The 20,586-nt window shown below is 29.8% G+C and overlaps 1 protein-coding gene across 1 annotated transcript in view; it reads left to right on the plus strand.

The window, feature by feature from the left end:
• Positions 1-20,586, plus strand: part of mbd2 (methyl-CpG binding domain protein 2) — a 51,128-nt gene that overhangs the window by 17,424 nt on the left and 13,118 nt on the right. The window contains exons 3-6 of the mRNA XM_073840697.1: positions 4,001-4,138; positions 10,029-10,119; positions 10,192-10,369; positions 17,073-17,200. Of these exons, the coding sequence (XP_073696798.1) occupies positions 4,001-4,138; positions 10,029-10,119; positions 10,192-10,369; positions 17,073-17,187 (522 nt within the window). The 3' untranslated portion in view covers positions 17,188-17,200. The remainder of the gene's footprint in view (positions 1-4,000; positions 4,139-10,028; positions 10,120-10,191; positions 10,370-17,072; positions 17,201-20,586) is intronic.

Genomic DNA, 20,586 nt, shown 5'->3' on the forward strand with positions numbered 1-20,586 from the left:
GCATGGAGATACAAAGAGTTCTGTGGACTTGTGTAGAGTTCTGGAATTGCGTGGAGATGCATGGAGTTGCATAGAGTTGTGTAAAGTTGTGTGGATATGTGTAGAGTTGTGGTGTTGCGTGGAGATGTGTAGAGATGCAAAGAGTTTTGTAGACTTGTGTGGAGTTGGGTGGAGTTGCTTAGAGATGCAAATAATTGTTTGGAGATGTGTGGAGATGCGTGGAAATGCAAAGAGTTGTGTTGCTGTAGCGCTTTGATATCTGCTACTGTAAGCCGGTAAAACTCGCTCTCACGCCTTTATTTTTTTACAATTGTGGGAGGAGTGTGATGAATATGTGACTTTAACAGTCAGATGCATCTACACTTGTTCAGTTGCATCTGGAAAATATCTCAGTCGGATTGTAGTTTGTCTCAAATGTGTTTCAGAGGGCATTTACACCTCATCTTTTCATGATAAAATGATTGTCCAATCAGAAAAAAACAGTTTTGAAAAACATTTGCACACCAACATTCTGCATGTGACCCAGTTTGTGGAAGCGAGTGGAATCGTTCTCTCCTCTGTCCCGCTCATGCGGCTGGATTGTCCTGTAGTTTTGTGTGCTGGTCCTGTGATGCGTCTGGTTGCGTGGGCTGTTGGCATGTCGATGCGATTCCACACACCTTTCTCTCAGGATTCGCTGCTGATATGATCTCAACCATTATACGCTTTCATTTTCAGTTCAGCAGACTCTCTTACTGTCTTCATTTGCTCATAATGACCTGGTTAAAAATGAAGAGTCATGATGCGATGAGTCACAACGTCTGATTTCTCATGATGAGTTAGGAAAGGTTTGGTCTGATCTCTGAGATCATATATTTATAACTACCCAACATGTCTGTGTTCGTCATGATGGACGTTATAGAGGTGTGGTGACGCGCCTTGCCCCATGACACACTTTTGCCCCACACACACACACACACACACACACACACACACACACACACACACATGTTGGGTTTACATGTTTTATGGGGACATTCCATAGGCGTAATGGTTTTTATACTGTACAAACCGTACTTTCTATCGCCCTACACCTACCCTACACCTAAACCTAGCCCTCACAGGAGATTGTGCACACTTTTACTTCCTCAAAAAAACTCATTGTGCATGATTTATAAGCCTGTTTCCTCATGGGGACCTGAGAAATGTCCCCACAAGGTCAAAATCTACTGGTATTCCTATCCTTGTGGGGACATTTGGTCCCCACAACGTGATGAATACCAGGTACACACACACACACACACACACACACACACACACACACATATACACACACACACACACACACACACACACACACACACACACACACACACACACACAAACAAACACTCCCATGTTGGGTTTCCATGTTTAAAGGGTTGATTCCATAGGCGTAATGGTTTTTCAACTGTACAAACTGTATTTTCTATCCTCATACCCTAACCCTACCCCTTGCACAAAACCACAGGCATTCTTTAGATTCTCAAAACACTTCATTTTGTGTGATTTATAAACTTGTTTCCTCAAAGAGACCAATAAATGTTTCCAAAAAGACAAGGATTTTGGATATTGCCCTCTTTATGGGGACACCGAAAACACACACGCAGTTCCAGTCTTATAGTTTAGTGACAGCAAATGTGACGCAGGCCTGCAGAACAGTGCTGAATGTGAATTATCTGTAAACATGTAAATCACTTAACTCAGTGTAGAGTTGTGGAATTGCATGACGATGCATAGAGTTGTGTAGAATTGTGTACAGTTGTGCGGAGGTGCGAAGAATTGTGTAGAGTTGTGGAAGTGCGTGGAGATGCAAAGAGTTGTGTAGAGGAGTTGTGTAGAGGAGTTGTGTAGAGGAGTTGTGTAGAGGAGTTGTGTAGAGGAGTTGTGGAATTGCATGGAGATGCAAAGAGTTGTGTAGAGGAGTTGTGTAGAGTTGTGGAATTGCATGGAGATGCGTGGAGATGCAAAGAATTGTGTAAAGTTGTGGACTTGTATAGAGTTGTGGAATTGCATGGAGATTTGTGGAGATGCAAAGAGTTGTGTAGAGTTGTGTAGAGTTGTGGAACTGCATGGAGATGTGTGGAGATGCAAAGAGTTGTGTAGAGTTGTGTAGAGTTGTGGAATTGCATGGAGATGTGTGGAGATGCAAAGAATTGTGTAGAGTTGTGGAACTGCATGGAGATGTGTGGAGATGCAAAGAGTTGTGTAGAGTTGTGTAGAGTTGTGGAATTGCATGGAGATGTGTGGAGATGCAAAGAATTGTGTAGAGTTGTGTAGAGTTGTGGAACTGCATGGAGATGTGTGGAGATGCAAAGAATTGTGTAGAGTTGTGTAGAGTTGTGGAACTGCATGGAGATGTGTGGAGATGCAAAGAGTTGTGTAGAGTTGTGTAGAGTTGTGGAACTGCATGGAGATTTGTGGAGATGCAAAGAATTGTGTAGAGTTGTGTAGAGTTGTGGAACTGCATGGAGATGTGTGGAGATGCAAAGAATTGTGTAGAGTTGTGTAGAGTTGTGGAACTGCATGGAGATTTGTGGAGATGCAAAGAGTTGTGTAGAGTTGTGTAGAGTTGTGGAAGTGCGTGGAGATGCAAAGAGTTGTGTAAAGGAGTTGTGTAGAGGAGTTGTGTAGAGGAGTTGTGGAATTGCATGGAGATGCGTGGAGATGCAAAGAATTGTGTAAAGTTGTGGACTTGTATAGAGTTGTGGAATTGCATGGAGATTTGTGGAGATGCAAAGAGTTGTGTAGAGTTGTGTAGAGTTGTGGAAGTGCGTGGAGATGCAAAGAGTTGTGTAGAGGAGTTGTGTAGAGGAGTTGTGTAGAGGAGTTGTGTAGAGGAGTTGTGTAGAGGAGTTGTGTAGAGGAGTTGTGTAGAGGAGTTGTGGAATTGCATGGAGATGCGTGGAGATGCAAAGAGTTGTGTAAAGGAGTTGTGTAAAGGAGTTGTGTAAAGGAGTTGTGTAAAGGAGTTGTGTAGAGGAGTTGTGTAGAGGAGTTGTGTAGAGGAGTTGTGGAATTGCATGGAGATGCGTGGAGATGCAAAGAATTGTGTAAAGTTGTGGACTTGTATAGAGTTGTGGAATTGCATGGAGATTTGTGGAGATGCAAAGAGTTGTGTAGAGTTGTGGAACTGCATGGAGATGTGTGGAGATGCAAAGAATTGTGTAAAGTTATAGACTTGTGTAGAGTTGTGGAATTGCGTGGAGATGTGTGGAGATGCAAAGAATTGTGTAGAGTTGTGGACTTGTGTAAAGTTGTGGAATTGCATGGAGATGCATAGAGTTGTGTAGAGTTGTGGAATTGCATGGAGATGCGTGGAGATGCATAGAGTTGTGTAGAGTTGTGGAATTGCATGGAGATGCGTGGAGATGCATAGAGTTGTGTAGAGGATAGGGATGCACCGATACCAATCGGCCGATTAAGCTTGCGCGTTTTGTCAGTAAAGCCGGTTCTGTAATCAGCGGTAAATGCCATCAGGTGCGTGATTTCACGTTGAGCCGTATATACTACACACAGCCGTTGTTTACCGACGAGCTGCGCATAGCAATGTTCATTATCAGTGTGAATGTGCGCAGCTTGTCTGTAAACAACGGCTGTGTGTAGTATATACGGCTCAACGTGAAATCACGCACCTGATGGCATTTACCGCTGATTACAGAACCGGCTTTACTGACAAAACGCGCAAGTTATCGACCGATAAGGATCGGTGCATCCCTAGTAGAGGAGTTGTGTAGAGTTGTGGAATTGCATGGAGATGTGTGGAAATGCATAGAGTTGTGTGGAGATGCAAACAATTGTGTAGAGTTGTGGAGTTGCTTAATTTTTTTAAAACCATTTCTTGTTAATTGACGTGATGTTTTTATTACTGCATATCTTTGTTTTATTTCTTTTATTTTCTAAACTGTCAAATTGAATTCTGCTGGCTGTTCTGTTCTTGGTTGGTTTATTTTAACATGTGCATGTGTTTCTGTGTTTGCAGGGAAAGCCGGATCTGAACACAGCGCTGCCCATCAGACAGACGGCCTCCATCTTCAAGCAGCCGGTCACTAAAGTGGTCAATCATCCCAACAACAAAGTCAAGACAGACCTTCAGAGAGGCACAGAGCAGCCGCGACAGGTGACTCCATCATCATTCACCTTTAGAGTTTTTCATTCTTAAATGTCAATTATTTATTTGTATTTCCCTTTTCATTTTTAATTTTAGTACTTATTTTACTTCAGTTCCAAAGCAACGTTTAGAATTTTTAAGTTTGTCTTCTATTTTTTTTGTTTTTTTCAGTTATTTTTTTAGTTTTGTTTTATATTTCTATTTAGCTCTTATGTGTTTTTATTTCAATTTGAGCAATTTTTGTACTTCAGTTTATTCTTATTTTTGCTTCAGTTAGATGCAATGCAAAATTTAACATTTTGTTTAGTTTAAGTTTTTCTTCAAATATTTATTTTTGATTTTATTTCAGCTTTATTTCAGTCAATAAAAGCTGAAGCTTGTTTCACATCATCCTGTTGTACATTATTGCTTAAATGCAGCCATAATTAGACAGCATGTTAATACAGATTAGTCTGAATACTACAGATTACTCATCTCACTGTAATATTTGATAATTATTGGTCAGGTTTTATAAACAGATTGGAATGAGGTCTTGCCGATCTTTACATAACCAATCACATGCATTTAGTTTTGATTTTTAAAGCAATATCTTACATTGACCACTAGAGGATGCTGAATGAACACTTATTAAAGCTGAACGCTGCATGAAGTGAGTGTTTCTGACTGTTTGTTTCAAGTCACGTTTTTGAGGCCCTGCTGCAGAAATGTTCAATTTCTGATTCTTTTTATTCCTAACAGAACATGCACAGAGGTTCATACGTTTTTGGATATTGGATATTTTAAAACCAAAGTCTTGATGCAAATTGAATCAGAAATCTGCAGACTGTGCTCTATTTTCTTACCAGCTATAGCTATATACCTATATAGAGTGGCATTTATTTACCCATGCCTTTATGAATGTTATTTAATTAATTAATTTAATTAATTAATTTATTGATCTAAGTTATTTTTTATATTTATTATTGTATTTTTTCCAGTTAGTTTCAGTCATTTTCTTTATTATTCAGTATTTATTTATTTAACCATGCCTTTATGAATGTTATTTAATTAATTAATTTAATTTATTTATCTGTTATTTTTTTATATTTATTATTGTATTTTTTCCAATTAGTTTCAGTCATTTTCTTTATTATTCAGTATTTATTTATTTAACCATATCTTTATGAATGTTATTTAATTAATTTATTTAATTTAGTTGATTAATTTATTGGTCTGTGTAAGTTACTTTTTTATATTTATTATTTTATTTTCCCAGTTAGTTTTAGTCATTTTATTTATTATTCAGTATTTATTTATTCAACCATGTCTTTATGAATGTTATTTAATTAATTTAATTAATTTATTAATATATTGATCTAAGTCATTTTTTTATATTTATTATTAATTTTTTTTTACAGTTAATTTTATTATTCAGTATTTATCTATTTAACCATGCCTTTATGAATGTTATTTTAATAATTGATTCAATTGATTAATATATTGATCAAAGTTATTATTTTATATTTATTATTTTATTTTTTCCAGTTAGTTTCAGTCATTTTATTTATTATTCAATATTTATTTAACCATGCCTTTATGAATGTTATTCGATTAATTAATTTAGTTTATTAATTTATTGGTCTATGTAAGTTATTTTTTATATTTATTATTGTATTTTTTCCAGTTAGTTTCAGTCATTTTATTTGTTATTCAGTATTTATTTATTTATTTAACCATGTCTTTATGAATGTTATTTAATTAATTAATTTAGTTCAAACGGTTAGTTTCAGTCATTTTATTTGTTATTCAGTATTTATTTTTTTTAACCATGCCTTTATGAATGTTATTTAATTAATTAATTTAATTTATTAATTTATTGATCTGTTATTTTTTATATTTATTATTGTATTTTTTCCAGTTAGTTTCAGTCATTTTCTTTATTATTCAGTATTTATTTATTTAACCATGTCTTTATGAATGTTATTTAATTAATTAATTAATTTAGTTGATTAATTTATTGGTCTGTGTAAGTTATTTTTTTTATATTTAATATTTTATTTTCCCAGTTAGTTTTAGTCATTTTATTTATTATTCAGTATTTATTTATTCAACCGTGTCTTTATGAATGTTATTTAATTAATTAATTTAATTTATTAATATATTGATCTAAGTCATTTTTTTTATATTTATTATTAATTATTTTCCAGTTAATTTTATTATTCAGTATTTATCTATTTAACCATGCCTTTATGAATGTTATTTTAATAATTGATTCAATTGATTAATATATTGATCTAAGTTATTTTTTTATATTTATTATTTTATTTTTTCCAGTTAGTTTCAGTCATTTTATTTATTATTCAATATTTATTTAACCATGCCTTTATGAATGTTATTCAATTAATTAATTTAGTTTATTAATTTATTGGTCTATGTAAGTTATTTTTTATATTTATTATTTAATTTTTTCCAGTTAGTTTTAGTTATTTTATTTATTATTCAGTATTTATTTATTTATTTAACCATGTCTTTATGAATGTTATTTAATTAATTAATTTAGTTTATTAATATATTGGTTTATGTAAGTTATTTTTTATATTTATTATTTAATTTTTTCCAGTTAGTTTTAGTTATTTTATTTATTATTCAGTATTTATTTATTTATTTAACCATGCCTTTATGAATGTTATTCAATTAATTAATTTAGTTTATTAATTTATTGGTCTATGTAAGTTATTTTTTATATTTATTATTTAATTTTTTCCAGTTAGTTTTAGTTATTTTATTTATTATTCAGTATTTATTTATTTATTTAACCATGTCTTTATGAATGTTATTTAATTAATTAATTTAGTTTATTAATATATTGGTTTATGTAAGTTATTTTTTAAATATTTATTTATACATTGATCTATGACTTGGATTTTTATTTATTTATTTGTTTTAAAAAACACCCTTTGAGAGATTAGTTTTTTCTTTTTTTAATTTTAATTTGTTTTAGTAATTTTGTTAAATATTTCTGTTTAGCGTTATTTTTTTATTTAAAAAAATTAAAGTTTTTAAAATGTTTCTATTTACTGTTTTTATTTATTTTTATTTCCATATATTAATTAGTTTTGTGTTAGCTTTTAGTTTGTTTAAATTTTAGTTTGTTTAAAAATTTGTTCTTTTGTCCTTTTTAAATAATTTAAATCTATCTTGTTTCAATTAGTTTATTAGTTTTAATTAGTTTTATTTCAGTTTTCTTAATTTAATTACTTCAACTTTAACAATTATCAATTAGTTTAGAATTAGCTTTTATTTTATATCTTCAGTTTGTTTTATATTTTAATTTCTATGTAGCTTTATTTTTCAGTTTTAGTCATTTTTGCACTTCTGCTAACATTTATTAATTATCTTTGAATTAGCCTTTAGTTTTATATTTTCAGTATTCATTTCTATTTTAGTTTACATTTATGTTTTGTGCTTTTTTCAGCTGTAATTTTAGTTTAATTTTAATAATTGATTTAATTTCATTTAAGTTTTATTTTAACTTTGTGTTTTTCATTTATTTTGGGATTTCTGAGTTTAATTCTTTAATCAATTTTAAATAATTTTGAATTGATTAATTCTCACAAATGTAGCTATTATTCAGTCATAAAGATGCTGATGAGGATCACGTTCAGTGCTGGTCTGAGCTCTGAAGACTGGAGAAATGATGCTGAAAATTCAGCAGCGCATCACAGAAATAAATGACATTTGAACAGATGTTCACATAGAAAACAGATATTTGACATTTAAAAATATTAAGCTATTTTTACAGTATTTTGATGCAGAAGAGAGTGATTATCTTGTGGTTCTGAGGGTGGATTTAGTTGTACGGGCCCCGCGGCGCTCATGGACGATCTGTATTTAAGTCTCCGCTTCAGTAAGTGTTTATGAGCAGTTGTTGCGGTTTACGTGTCCCACGGGCCGCCGTCTGACCGGCAAACACACAAACGCTCCTCCAGGCCGAATAAAGCTGCGGCGTTTAATTGATTAGAGACGCTCTGAGAGCCGTTAATGTGTGACGTGATTCAGCCGAATGCCTGACCTTTACCATCATTCTGACCTCATTCAAGCGGTTTGTATCTGGAGGACGTGGATAATTAGATCTCTTAAAATCCTTGAACATTCATTAATGTTAGTGTGGGACTGAAGGAATGAAAGATCTGTCAGCATTTATTTATCTATCATTTATCACCATCATTATCATTTATGATTGACTTATTATCATTCATGTCGATCCAGAGCTGTTTGAATGTGTTTGTGGAGCGCAGCAGAATCTTCTCACAGCTCTGATCCGTACACTATCCAGAGTTATTTTAGTATTGTTTACTATATTTATTATTTATGTATTACATTTGATATGTAGTGTTTATTATATTTTTAAATTAATAACAAATATAATTTAATATAATAATTTTTTTTATTTTCAAAAATGTGTTTTATATTTATATTTGACTAATTTTAATTTTAATTTTACTTATTTAGAATTTTATATATTTATTTATTTATTTTAATTATTTAATTTATTTTGAGTTTTACTTATTCATGTTAAATGTGATTTAGTTCACATTTTAATTATTTTGATTCTTATTCATTTCAATTTATTTCGCTTTTTTTGTTCAAAATATTTTACGTTTATTTTTTTATTATATATTTTATAGTTTAATTATTTATTTTATTTATTGCCAGTCCTGTTAATGCAGATCCTTTGAACAAAACTTTTGAAAGTGTTCTTTTTTTTTTATTTGTTGGGTAAATTGCAAATGTATTCTTTGGTCATTTTCAAATATTTCTGTTTTGTTTCAGTTTGTTTTTCAGTTGTAATTTGTTTTATTTGAATTTTATCAATTTTAATGAAAATTTTATAAATTTTATCAATTAATTAGTTTTGAATTACCTTTTATTTTATATTTCCAGTTGTCATTTGAATTTTAGTTTTAGTAATTTAGTTGTGTTTTTATCATTACATTTTTTTATTATTATTTCTATTTAGCTTTATTTTATTTTTTTACAATTTGAGCAATTGTAGTACTTCTACTAACATTTATTAATTAGCTATGAAGTATCTTTTTGTTTTATATTTTCAGTTTTCATGTCAGTTTTTGTTTAAATAATTTTTTTTAGTATTAAATTATTTCAATTTGAGTAATTTTACTAATTCAACTTTTTCAAACTTATTTCAGTTAGTTGCCAAGGCAACATTTTTGTTTTTCTATTTCTATTGCAAGTTAAAAATTGTATCTAATATATATATAAATATATATATATATATATATATTACAAATTTTGCTATTTAATTTAATATTATTTTAATTTAATATTTTATTTAATATTCAATTTCATTTAAATTTAAATTATTTAATTTAATATTGTATTTAATATTTAGTTTAATTTAATATTGTATTTAATATTTAGTTTAACTTAATATTTAATTACATGTATAATGCAATATTTTGTTGTTTAATATTTAATATAATATTTTTAATTTAATATTTAAATGTATTATTGAATGTAATATTTAATTTAATATTTAATTTAATTTAATGTCATTTTAATATTTAATTTAATTTAATTAAAGGTATTATTAATGTAATATATTATTTAATATTTAATATAATATGTTTTTATTTGATTTAATATTTAAATTTAATATTGAATGTAATATTTAATTTAATGTAACTTTAATATTTAATTTAATTTAATTTCAGCTTTATTTTAACTTCATTGCGCAGGTATTTTATTTAATTTAATTTTGTTTAATTTAATAGTTTAATATTTAATTTAATGGTTTAATATCATATTTAATAGTTCATTTGATATTTAACTTAATTAAATTTAATATTTAATTTCATTTAATTTCAGCTTTATTTTAACTGTATTTGTCACCTTTTAGCTGTTCTGGGAGAAGCGTCTGAAGGGTTTGCGGTCGTCGGACGTGTCGGAGGAAGCGCTGCGGACGATGGATCTGCCCAAAGGTTTACAGAGTAAGTCTGTAGCGGTGAGCGTCCGTGTGTGGCGTTCGCTGATGGCTGGCTAACGTCGGTGCTGTCGCGCAGGTATCGGGCCGGACTCGTCGGACGAGACGCTTCTGTCGGCCATCGCCAGCGCTCTGCACATGAGCTCCGCCCCCATCACGGGTCAGACGTCCACCGCCGCCGAGAAGAACCCCGCCATCTGGCTCAACACCTCACAGCCGCTCTGCAAAGCCTTCACCGTCACCGACGAAGACATACGGTAAGACACGGCTCAGAGGTCAAATTTTATATTTTGTCATGTTATATGTTGTTTTCAATGTTAGTGAGTTAACTAGATTAAAAAAAAAGTTTGTCAAGATAAACTTTAGGTTGGCTTGAGAAAGCCTAGCTTGAAACTTTAAAGCAGCTGTAAAAGTCTTTAACTTTATATAGATAGATTAGATGATTAGCATGTTGCTAGCATGATTAGAATGTAGTTAGCATGATTCTAACATTTTTATAGCATGTTTCTAACATGATTAGCAAGTTACTAACATGTCATTACCAAGTTTCTAGCATGATTAACAAGTTGCTAGCCTGTTTTTAGCATGATTAGCAATTTGCTAGCATGTTTCTAGCATAATTAACATGTTACTTGCATGATTAGCAAGTTACTAACATGTCATTAGCAAGTTTCTAGCATGATTAACAAGTTGCTAGCCTGTTTTTAGCATGATTAGCAATTTGCTAGCATGTTTCTAGCATAATTAACATGTTACTTGCATTTTTAGCAAGTTACTAACAAGTCATTAGCAAGTTTCTAGCATGATTAACAAGTTGCTAGCCTGTTTTTAGCATGATTAGCAATTTGCTAGCATGTTTCTAGCATAATTAACATGTTACTTGCATTATTAGCAAGTTACTAACATGTCATTAGCAAGTTTCTAGCATGATTAACAAGTTGCTAGCATGTTTCTAGCATAATTAACATGCTAATAACTTGCTAATAATGCAAGTAACATGTTTCCAGCGTGATTAGCAAGTTGCTAGCATGTTTCCAGCCTGTTTCTAGCATGATTAGCCAGTTTCTAGCAGGTTTATAGGCTGACTAGCAAGTTGCTAGCACGTTTCTAAAATGTTTCTAGCATGATTAACAAGTTGCTAGCATGATTAGCAAGTTGTTAGCATGTTTCTAGCATAATTAACATGTTACTTGCATTATTAACTAGTTGTTAGCATGTTTCTAACATGATCAGCAAGTTACTAGCATGACATTAGCATGTTTCTAACATGATTAGCAAGTTGCTAGCATGTTTCTAGCATTATTAGCAAATTGCTAGCATGTTTATAGGCTGACTGGCAATTTCTTAGCACGTTTCTAACACGTTTCTAGCATGATTAACAAGTTGCTACCATGATTGGCAGTTGTTAGCATGTTGTTAGCATGTTTCTAGCATAATTAACATGTTACTTGCATTATTAGCATGTCATTAGCAATTTGCTAGCATGTTTCTAGAATAGATGGCAAGTTTTTAGCATTTTATTAGCCTGTTTCTAGCATGTCATTAGCATGCTTCTAACATGATTAACAAGCTGCTAGCATGTTTCTAGAATTATTAGCATGTTGCTAGCACATTTCTAACATGTTTCTATCATTATTAGTAAGTTGCTAACATGTTTCCAACCTGTTTTCTTACATGATTAACAAGTTGTTAACATGTTTCCAGGCTGACTAGCAAGTTGCTAGCATGTTTCTAGCATGTTTAACAAGTTGTTAGCATGTTTCTACCATGATTAGCAAGTTGCTAGCATGTTTCTAGGCTGATTAGCAAGTAGCTAGCATGTTTCCAGCATGATTAGCAAGTTGTTAGCATGTTTCTAGGAGGATTATCAAGTTGCTACCATGATTAGCATGCTATTTACATGTCTTTAGCATGACTGAGAAGTTACTAGCATGTTTCCAGCATGATTAGCAAGTTACTAGCGTGATTGTAGTTGCTAGGCTAGGCTAGATAATTCAATAGACAATAAATAGAAATAGTTGATAGTTGGGCAGGTTGATTGAGTCTCAAGGGATTCTGGGAGTTTAAATTTGAATTTTGACAGTTGGAGTTTGAATTTTGACAGTTGGAGTTTGAATTTTGACAGTTGGAGTTTGAATTTTGACAGTTGGAGTTTGAATTTTGACAGTTGGAGTTTGAATAGTGTAGATCATTTGAACATTCCGTCAATGTAAGTCTATGAGATGTTGATTATTTTTAATCTTCAGTTTGTTAAAGTCTAAAGTGAGATCAGTCTGAAGAGCTGGGCTGAGTTTGGTGAAAGCTCTAGGAGGAGTAGCGTCCAGAAATTGAGTCTAAGAAGAATAAAAGGCTTAAGTAAGCTAATTGTGTGTTGATCACATGATCTCAGGAGTAATTGTGGTGTTGTTGAAAGTGTGATATTGTTGGGCGATTGTGAGGCGAGGCGAGGGAAGGTGTGAATGTTTTATGTATTGCTGGAGTTCCTCTCAATGGGGAATCGCTGTCACAGTTCAAGCCGAGCTAAAAACCTTCCCGCTTCTCCTGAGATTGATGCGCCAGAGTCATTTCGCTCCGGCTCCGATGCTAAATTGGATGCTTGCTGAATGAAAAACACAAGCCAAATAAGATTGTCCTGCCGCACTTGTTTAGAGTCGGGACTTTGTTCAGCATTCTGATGAGACGCATTTCAGTATCTCTGTCAGAGGAAATCACATGTTGGACATTTGAGGTTTTAAAATAATTTAGAAGAAAATTAAATATTTATGTTTTTTAAAATTTTAATAAATTGCTTATGCTTATTGCTTTAAATTTGACTTGTTCCAATTTAATTTAAATTTGCCTTTGTAAAATGTTATTTATTTATTTAATTTTACTTTTTCATTTTTAAAAAGTAAAAATAATGTTTTTAATTGTATTTATTCTAAATGTTATTTATTTATTTGACATTTAATTTTTTTATTATATATTTTACAATTTATTGATTTGTTTTATTTTTTTGCCAGTCCTGTTGATGCAAATCTTTTGAACCAAATCTTTTGAATGTTTCTTTGATGGTTGATTAGAAATGCTTTTTATTTTTTTATTTAAAAGTTATTGTATTTATTTTTTTTTATTTATATTGTTCATTAATGTAGGGTTGAGGTTTTCAAATAAAATAAATATTTATGTATTTTTAAATATTTAATTCATTTAAAATTGTATTAAGCTATTTTAAATTTGACTTATTTTAAATTTCATTTAATTATTGTAAATTTTAGTTTTTAAAAATGTTATTTATTTATTTAATTATTATGAATTTTAATTATTTAATTTTACTTTTTACTTGATTTATTTATTGTTATTATATATTTTACAATTTATTGATTTATTTTTTGTCAATGCAAATTTTTTGAACCAAATATTTTGAATGGTGGATTAGAAATGTATTTTGATTTATTTAAAAGTGTAATTATTTAATGTTTATTAAAATGTAATAGTATTTATTCTCTTATTTATTTTACATTTTTCTTATTTATTATAACAGATTTCATTATTATAGGTTTTAAAATAACAGAGAAAAAAATTATATTTAATTATGTGTTTTTAAATATTTAATTCAATAAAATACTTATTAAATTGATTATTTAAAATTTTACTTATTTTAAAATTAATTTAATTTTTGTAAATTTAGCTTTTTAATATGTTATTTATTCATTTTTATTTTATATATATATATATACATACATACATACATATGCATATATATATATATATATATATATATATATATATATATATATATATATATATTACAATTAATTTTATTTTTTGTAAATGCAAATGTTTCTTTGATGGTTGATTAGAATTTTTTTTTTTATTATTTAAAGTTTATTTCATGTATATTAAAATGTAAATGTACTTATTTTAGTATTTATTTTACATTTTTATTATTTATTATATTATTTATTTGAAATTATAATATACATTATTGTATATTTTATTTATTTAATTTTTTTCTTAGTTATTTATTCTAAATGTTATTTTTTGACATTTCATTTTATTATTTAAACAATTAATTAGCTTTTTTGTTTTATTAAATTTGTTTAATTTTTTATTTTACAATTTATTTTTTGCTAGTCTTGATGCAAATGTTTTAAACAAAATATTGGGATGATTTTTTTATATTTGTTTAGAAATGTATTTTCATTTACGTAATAATCTAATTACCTCATGTATATTTTATTATTTTTATTTATTTATTTTGCATTTCTATTATTTATTCTAACTGATTTGACTAAAGTCTATTAGTTGTGCTATTGTTGCACGCAGATATATACTGAAATATAGCTGTTAGATTGATAGCAGTCCAAATGTAAAATGAATGCTAAATGCAAAAAACACAAGATGGCAGTAGATGCACATATATGCAGCGTGTGTGTGTGTGTGTGTGTGTGTGTGTGTGTGTGTGTGTGTGTTCTTTAGTGAAGGCTGGAGAGATTTCAGCCTCTGCCTTCTTCATTTTGTAAGAAGGAAGCAGTAGATTGGTGTAAATGAGCAGGTGTCAGTAACAGTGTGTTCATGTGTTCATATGTAGCTCAGATCTCTCATCGTGTCGCATGCATGCGTGTGCAGATGGAAACGGGTTCACGTGTGCATCATTATCATTCAGGACGTGCTCCTTCCTCTGCGTCTCCTAACGCTTCTGATGCTAATACTGACTTCCATGAGAGACGACACCAACAAGCCTCCGTTGGAGAGTGTGTGTGTGTATATGTGTGTGTGTTTGTGTGTATGTGTGTTCATCATCATCATCATCATCATCGCCACAACCTTGTGCTTCTGCATTCTCTCAGATCTTCCCTCAAAGATACAACAAACAGATTTAATATTTCTTGATCATTCTTCTCTCTGACCTTTACATTTAAAGCCAAAAACTGGGCCAAAAGTTCAGCCAAAAACGACTATTCTTGTGGCTCCAGACCAGTCTTTCTTCAATGGAACATAAAAGATGTTTTGAAACCAAACGTTTCTGCTTCAAAACAAATTATTGTAAAAAACACTATATACACAAATCTGTGATTGAGATTAGAGACAAATAACTGTGGATTCCATCAGGGTTATAAACTAAACAAAAAAAGCCCTCATAAACTAAAACTAATTATAAAAAGATTTTAAATAAAGTAAATAAAATAATAAATAATAGATAAAACTAACTGAATGAAAACTAGAAATAAATAAAGTGAAAATGGAAACTAATAAAATTGCACCAAAAAAGCACCAAAAAAATGTAACTAATATTAAAATGATGATGAATTAGAAATGAAACTAAGAGAAATAGTTTTATGATGAGGCATAAAAATTATGCACTGAAAAAAAAAAAACTACAACTAAATTAAAATAAATTAAACCAAATAGTAAAAATGATAATATAAGTACCTAACAAAATTACAAGAAATTAAGGTAAAATTTTAAATTTCTACCTAAATAATTGGGGGAAAATTTTTAAACCCCCCAAAAAATAAAAAATAATAATCTGAACAAAAATGACAACGCATAACAAAATGATAAAAAAGCAAAAATTTCAATAAAATCTCAAACTAAAAAAGTTATTTAAAATATAAGTTAAATAAAATATAAATAATAGATAAAACAAACTGAACTGAATAAAATGAAATGTTGCCTTGGAAAAAATAAATAAATAAATAAATAAATGAAGTAAAAATGGCAACTAAGAAAAATTGCATTTAAAAAAGCACAAAAAAACTACTAAAAGTGTTAATTAGGAAACTAACAGAAATAGTTTTATGGCAAAGCATTAAACATTATGCACTGAAAGTAAATAAAAACTAAATTAAAATAAATTAAACCTAATAGTAAAAATTATAGATAATAAAAGTACCTAACAAAATTGCAAGAAATTAAGCTAAAATTTAAATGACTATGTAAATAATTGGGGAGAAAAATTTAAGCTAAAAATAAAATAATAATAAAAAAATAATAATTATAATAATTTAAATCTGAATAAAAACGACAACGCATACTAAAATTATATATATATATATATATATATATATATATATATATATATATATATATATATATATATATATAATATAAACTAATAATAATCTAATACTGATATTATTTAAATAAAAGTAAAATAAAATATGAATTAGAGAGAAAGCAAACTGAATGGAAACTAGAAATGTTTGTTTTGGAAAATAAATAAAAAATTTAAGTAAAAATGGCAACTAATAAAATTGCACTTAAAAAGCACAAAAATACTACAAAAAATTAAACGATTTAAATCTGAATAAAACTGACCGTGGATAACGAAATTATATAAAATCTGTATATAAAAATCGAAAAATACTACTCAAAATATTAAATAAAATATAGTAGTCTATATAAATAATACTAAGTTAGCACTGGACCACATTGGCTCTCAATGAATGAAAAAAAAAACAGAAATTTTTCTAAATATTTTCTTTAGTGTTTGACAGAAGACAGGAAGTCATGCAGGTTTAAAACAATATAATTGATCATTTTGTCTGAACTGAAGGCTAATATTATACAGTCCTGTAGCTTTAAGAGTGCACCATCGTTCATCAGCTCCTGAATAACGAATAGGTGTTAATGTGTCAATATGTTTACCATCTCGTGACTTTGATGCTTTAGTTGTTATTTTTAACGGTTTTGGAGCGCCGCTGATCTGAACGACACAAATGAAACCGTTTTTAATTAGACATGAGGCGTTTTAGATGCTTCCATACAGGTTTTTTGGTTCAAAATGCATTCGGGGATTGCTTTTCCTGCTTCCTGTCTGGACAGCATGTCAATACCATCAAACTCCATCTCAAAAGAGAGCAAAAACCTGCTTTTGATGGTGTGTAGAGGTCAGGAGATTGATTGACAGGCCGCAGGACGCAGATAAAGCCAGGTCAGAGACCTTCATCCCCCTCTCGTCCTCTTCCTCCTCAGGGAGCAGGAGCTGAAGGTCCATCAGGCCCGACGCAGTCTGGAAGAAGCTCTGATGGCCGACAGTTTGGCACGAGCCGCAGAATCCACTCGAGACACGGAGGGCAGAGCGGCGTAGAGACAAGACACAGGTGACCAAACCACAGCACGACTTTATTACCGCAGCTGTCCAAAATGCACAATTACTCAGTTATTAATCTTAATCAGCTCTACTCAAGACTATACAGTCATTATTATATGGAAGCCCACTTCCGCCACTAAATAATAAAAAAAGGTGATTGCAACTTTTTAGCTCACAATCTTTTTTCACATTACATTACTTTTTTCTCAGAATTATGAGATTAAACTTGCAATTCCAAGTTATGAAGTCCTAATTGTGAGATATAAACTCGCAACTTTGTGAAATAAAGTCAGAATTGCATGATATAAACTCACAATTCAGACTTTTTTCTCAGTATTGGGAGTTTATATCTAACAATTTTGACTTGCAATTGTGTTATAATATTTAGAACTGTGATATAAACTTGTAATTGTGTGTTATAAAGTTACATTTTTGTCAATTCTCATTGTCAGAATTAGAAGATATAAAATCACAATTCTGACTTTTTTCTTAGAATGGCAAATTCAAATCTTACAATTCTGATTTAACTCGTAATTGTCATATAAAGTCACAGTTGTGAGATATAAACTTGCATTTGCGAGTTATAAAGTTAAAATGGCAAGATATGAACTCGCAATTGCAAGTTAAAAAGTCAGTATTGTGCAATTTTGAGAAATAAAGTCAGAATTGCAATATAGACTTTTTTTTCCCTCAGTATTGTGAGTTTATATCTTACAATTCTGACCTAATAACTCGCAATTGTGTTATAAAATCAGAATTGGGAGTTAAGTCCGAATTGTGTGATATAAACTCACAATTGTGGCTTTTTTCTCAGAATTGTGAGATATGAACTCGCAATTCTGACTGTGTTTTCTCAAAATTGCGTGGTATAAACAATTTTGTGAAATAAAGTCAGAATTGCATGATATAAACTCACAATTCAGACTTTTTTCTCAGTATTGGGAGTTTATATCTAACAATTTTGACTTGCAATTGTGTTATAATATTCAGAACTGTGATATAAACTTGCAATTGTGTGTTATAAAGTTACAATTTTGTCAATTCTCATTGTCAGGATTGCAAGGTATAAAATCACAATTCTGACTTTTTTCTCAAATCTTACAATTCTGATTTAACTCGTAATTGTCTTATAAAGTCACAGTTGTGAGATATAAACTTGCATTTGCGAGTTATAAAGTTAAAATGGCAAGATATAAACTCACAACTTTTTTTTCTCAGAATTGAGAGATATGAACTCGCAATTGCAAGTTAAAAAGTCAGTATTGTGCAATTTTGAGAAATAAAGTCAGAATTGCAATATAGACTTTTTTTTTTCTCAGTATTGTGAGTTTATATCTTACAATTCTGACCTTATAACTCGCAATTGTGTTATAAAATCAGAATTGGGAGTTAAGTCCGAATTGTGTGATATAAACTTGAACATAGTCTTTTGGAATTGGACTTTATAACTCAAAATTGCAAGTTAATATCTTAGAATTCTGAGAAAAAAGTCAGAATTGCGAGATATAAACCCACAATTGTGGCTTTTTTCTCAGAATTGTGAGATATGAACTTGCAATTTTTTCCTCAAAATTGTGTGATAAAAACAATTCTGAGAAATGAGGTCAGAATTGCATGATATAAAGTTGCAATTGTGTTATACAAGTGTTATACAACTCACAATTGTGACTTTTTCCTTAGTATTGCAAGTTTATATCTCACAATTTTGACTTGCAATTGTGTTATAATATTCAGAACTGTGATATAAACTTGCAATTGTGTGTTATAAAGTTAAAATTGCAAGATATAAAATCACATATTTGTCAATTCTCATTGACTTTTTTTTTTTAGAATGGCAAATTCAAATCTTACAATTCTGATTTAACTCGTAATTGTCTTATAAAGTCACAGTTGTGAGATATAAACTTGCATTTGCGAGTTATAAAGTTAAAATGGCAAGATATAAACTCACAACTTTGACTTTTTTTTCTCAGAATTGAGAGATATGAACTCGCAATTGCAAGTTAAAAAGTCAGAATTGTGCAATTTTGAGAAATAAAGTCAGAATTGCAATATAGACTTTTTTTTCTCAGTATTGTGAGTTTATATCTTACAATTCTGACCTAATAACTCGCAATTGTGTTATAAAATCAGAATTGGGAGTTAAGTCCGAATTGTGTGATATAAACTTGAACATAGTCTTTTGGAATTGGACTTTATAACTCAAAATTGCAATTTTATATCTTACAATTCTGAGAAAAAAGTCAGAATTGCGAGATATAAACCCACAATTGTGGCTTTTTTCTCAGAATTGTGAGATATGAACTTGCAATTCTGACTGTTTTTTTTTCCTCAAAATTGTGTGATAAAAACAATTCTGAGAAATGAGGTCAGAATTGCATGATATAAAGTTGCAGTTGTGTTATACAAGTGTTATACAACTCACAATTGTGACTTTTTCCTTAGTATTGCAAGTTTATATCTCACAATTTTGACTTGCAATTGTGTTATAATATTCAGAACTGTGATATAAACTTGCAATTGTGTGTTATAAAGTTAAAATTGCAAGATATAAAATCACATATTTGTCAATTCTCATTGACTTTTTTTTTTTAGAATGGCAAATTCAAATCTTACAATTCTGATTTAACTCATAATTGTCTTATAAAGTCACAGTTGTGAGATATAAACTTGCATTTGCGAGTTATAAAGTTAAAATGGCAAGATATAAACTCACAACTTTGACTTTTTTTTCTCAGAATTGAGAGATATGAACTCGCAATTGCAAGTTAAAAAGTCAGTATTGTGCAATTTTGAGAAATAAAGTCAGAATTGCAATATAGACTTTTTTTTCTCAGTATTGTGAGTTTATATCTTACAATTCTGACCTAATAACTCGCAATTGTGTTATAAAATCAGAATTGGGAGTTAAGTCCGAATTGTGTGATATAAACTTGAACATTAGTCTTTTGGAATTGGACTTTATAACTCAAAATTGCGATTTTATATCTTACAATTCTGAGAAAAAAGTCAGAATTGCGAGATATAAACTCACAATTGTGGCTTTTTTCTCAGAATTGTGAGATATGAACTTGCAATTTTTTCCTCAAAATTGTGTGATAAAAACAATTCTGAGAAATGAGGTCAGAATTGCATGATATAAAGTTGCAGTTGTGTTATACAAGTGTTATACAACTCACAATTGTGACTTTTTCCTTAGTATTGCAAGTTTATATCTCACAATTTTGACTTGCAATTGTGTTATAATATTCAGAACTGTGATATAAACTTGCAATTGTGTGTTATAAAGTTAAAATTGCAAGATATAAAATCACATATTTGTCAATTCTCATTGACTCTTTTTTTTTTTTTAGAATGGCAAATTCAAATCTTACAATTCTGATTTAACTCATAATT

Source organism: Garra rufa, chromosome 5 (genome assembly GCF_049309525.1).
Source record: "Garra rufa chromosome 5, GarRuf1.0, whole genome shotgun sequence".
NCBI classification, from domain to species: domain Eukaryota; kingdom Metazoa; phylum Chordata; class Actinopteri; order Cypriniformes; family Cyprinidae; genus Garra; species Garra rufa.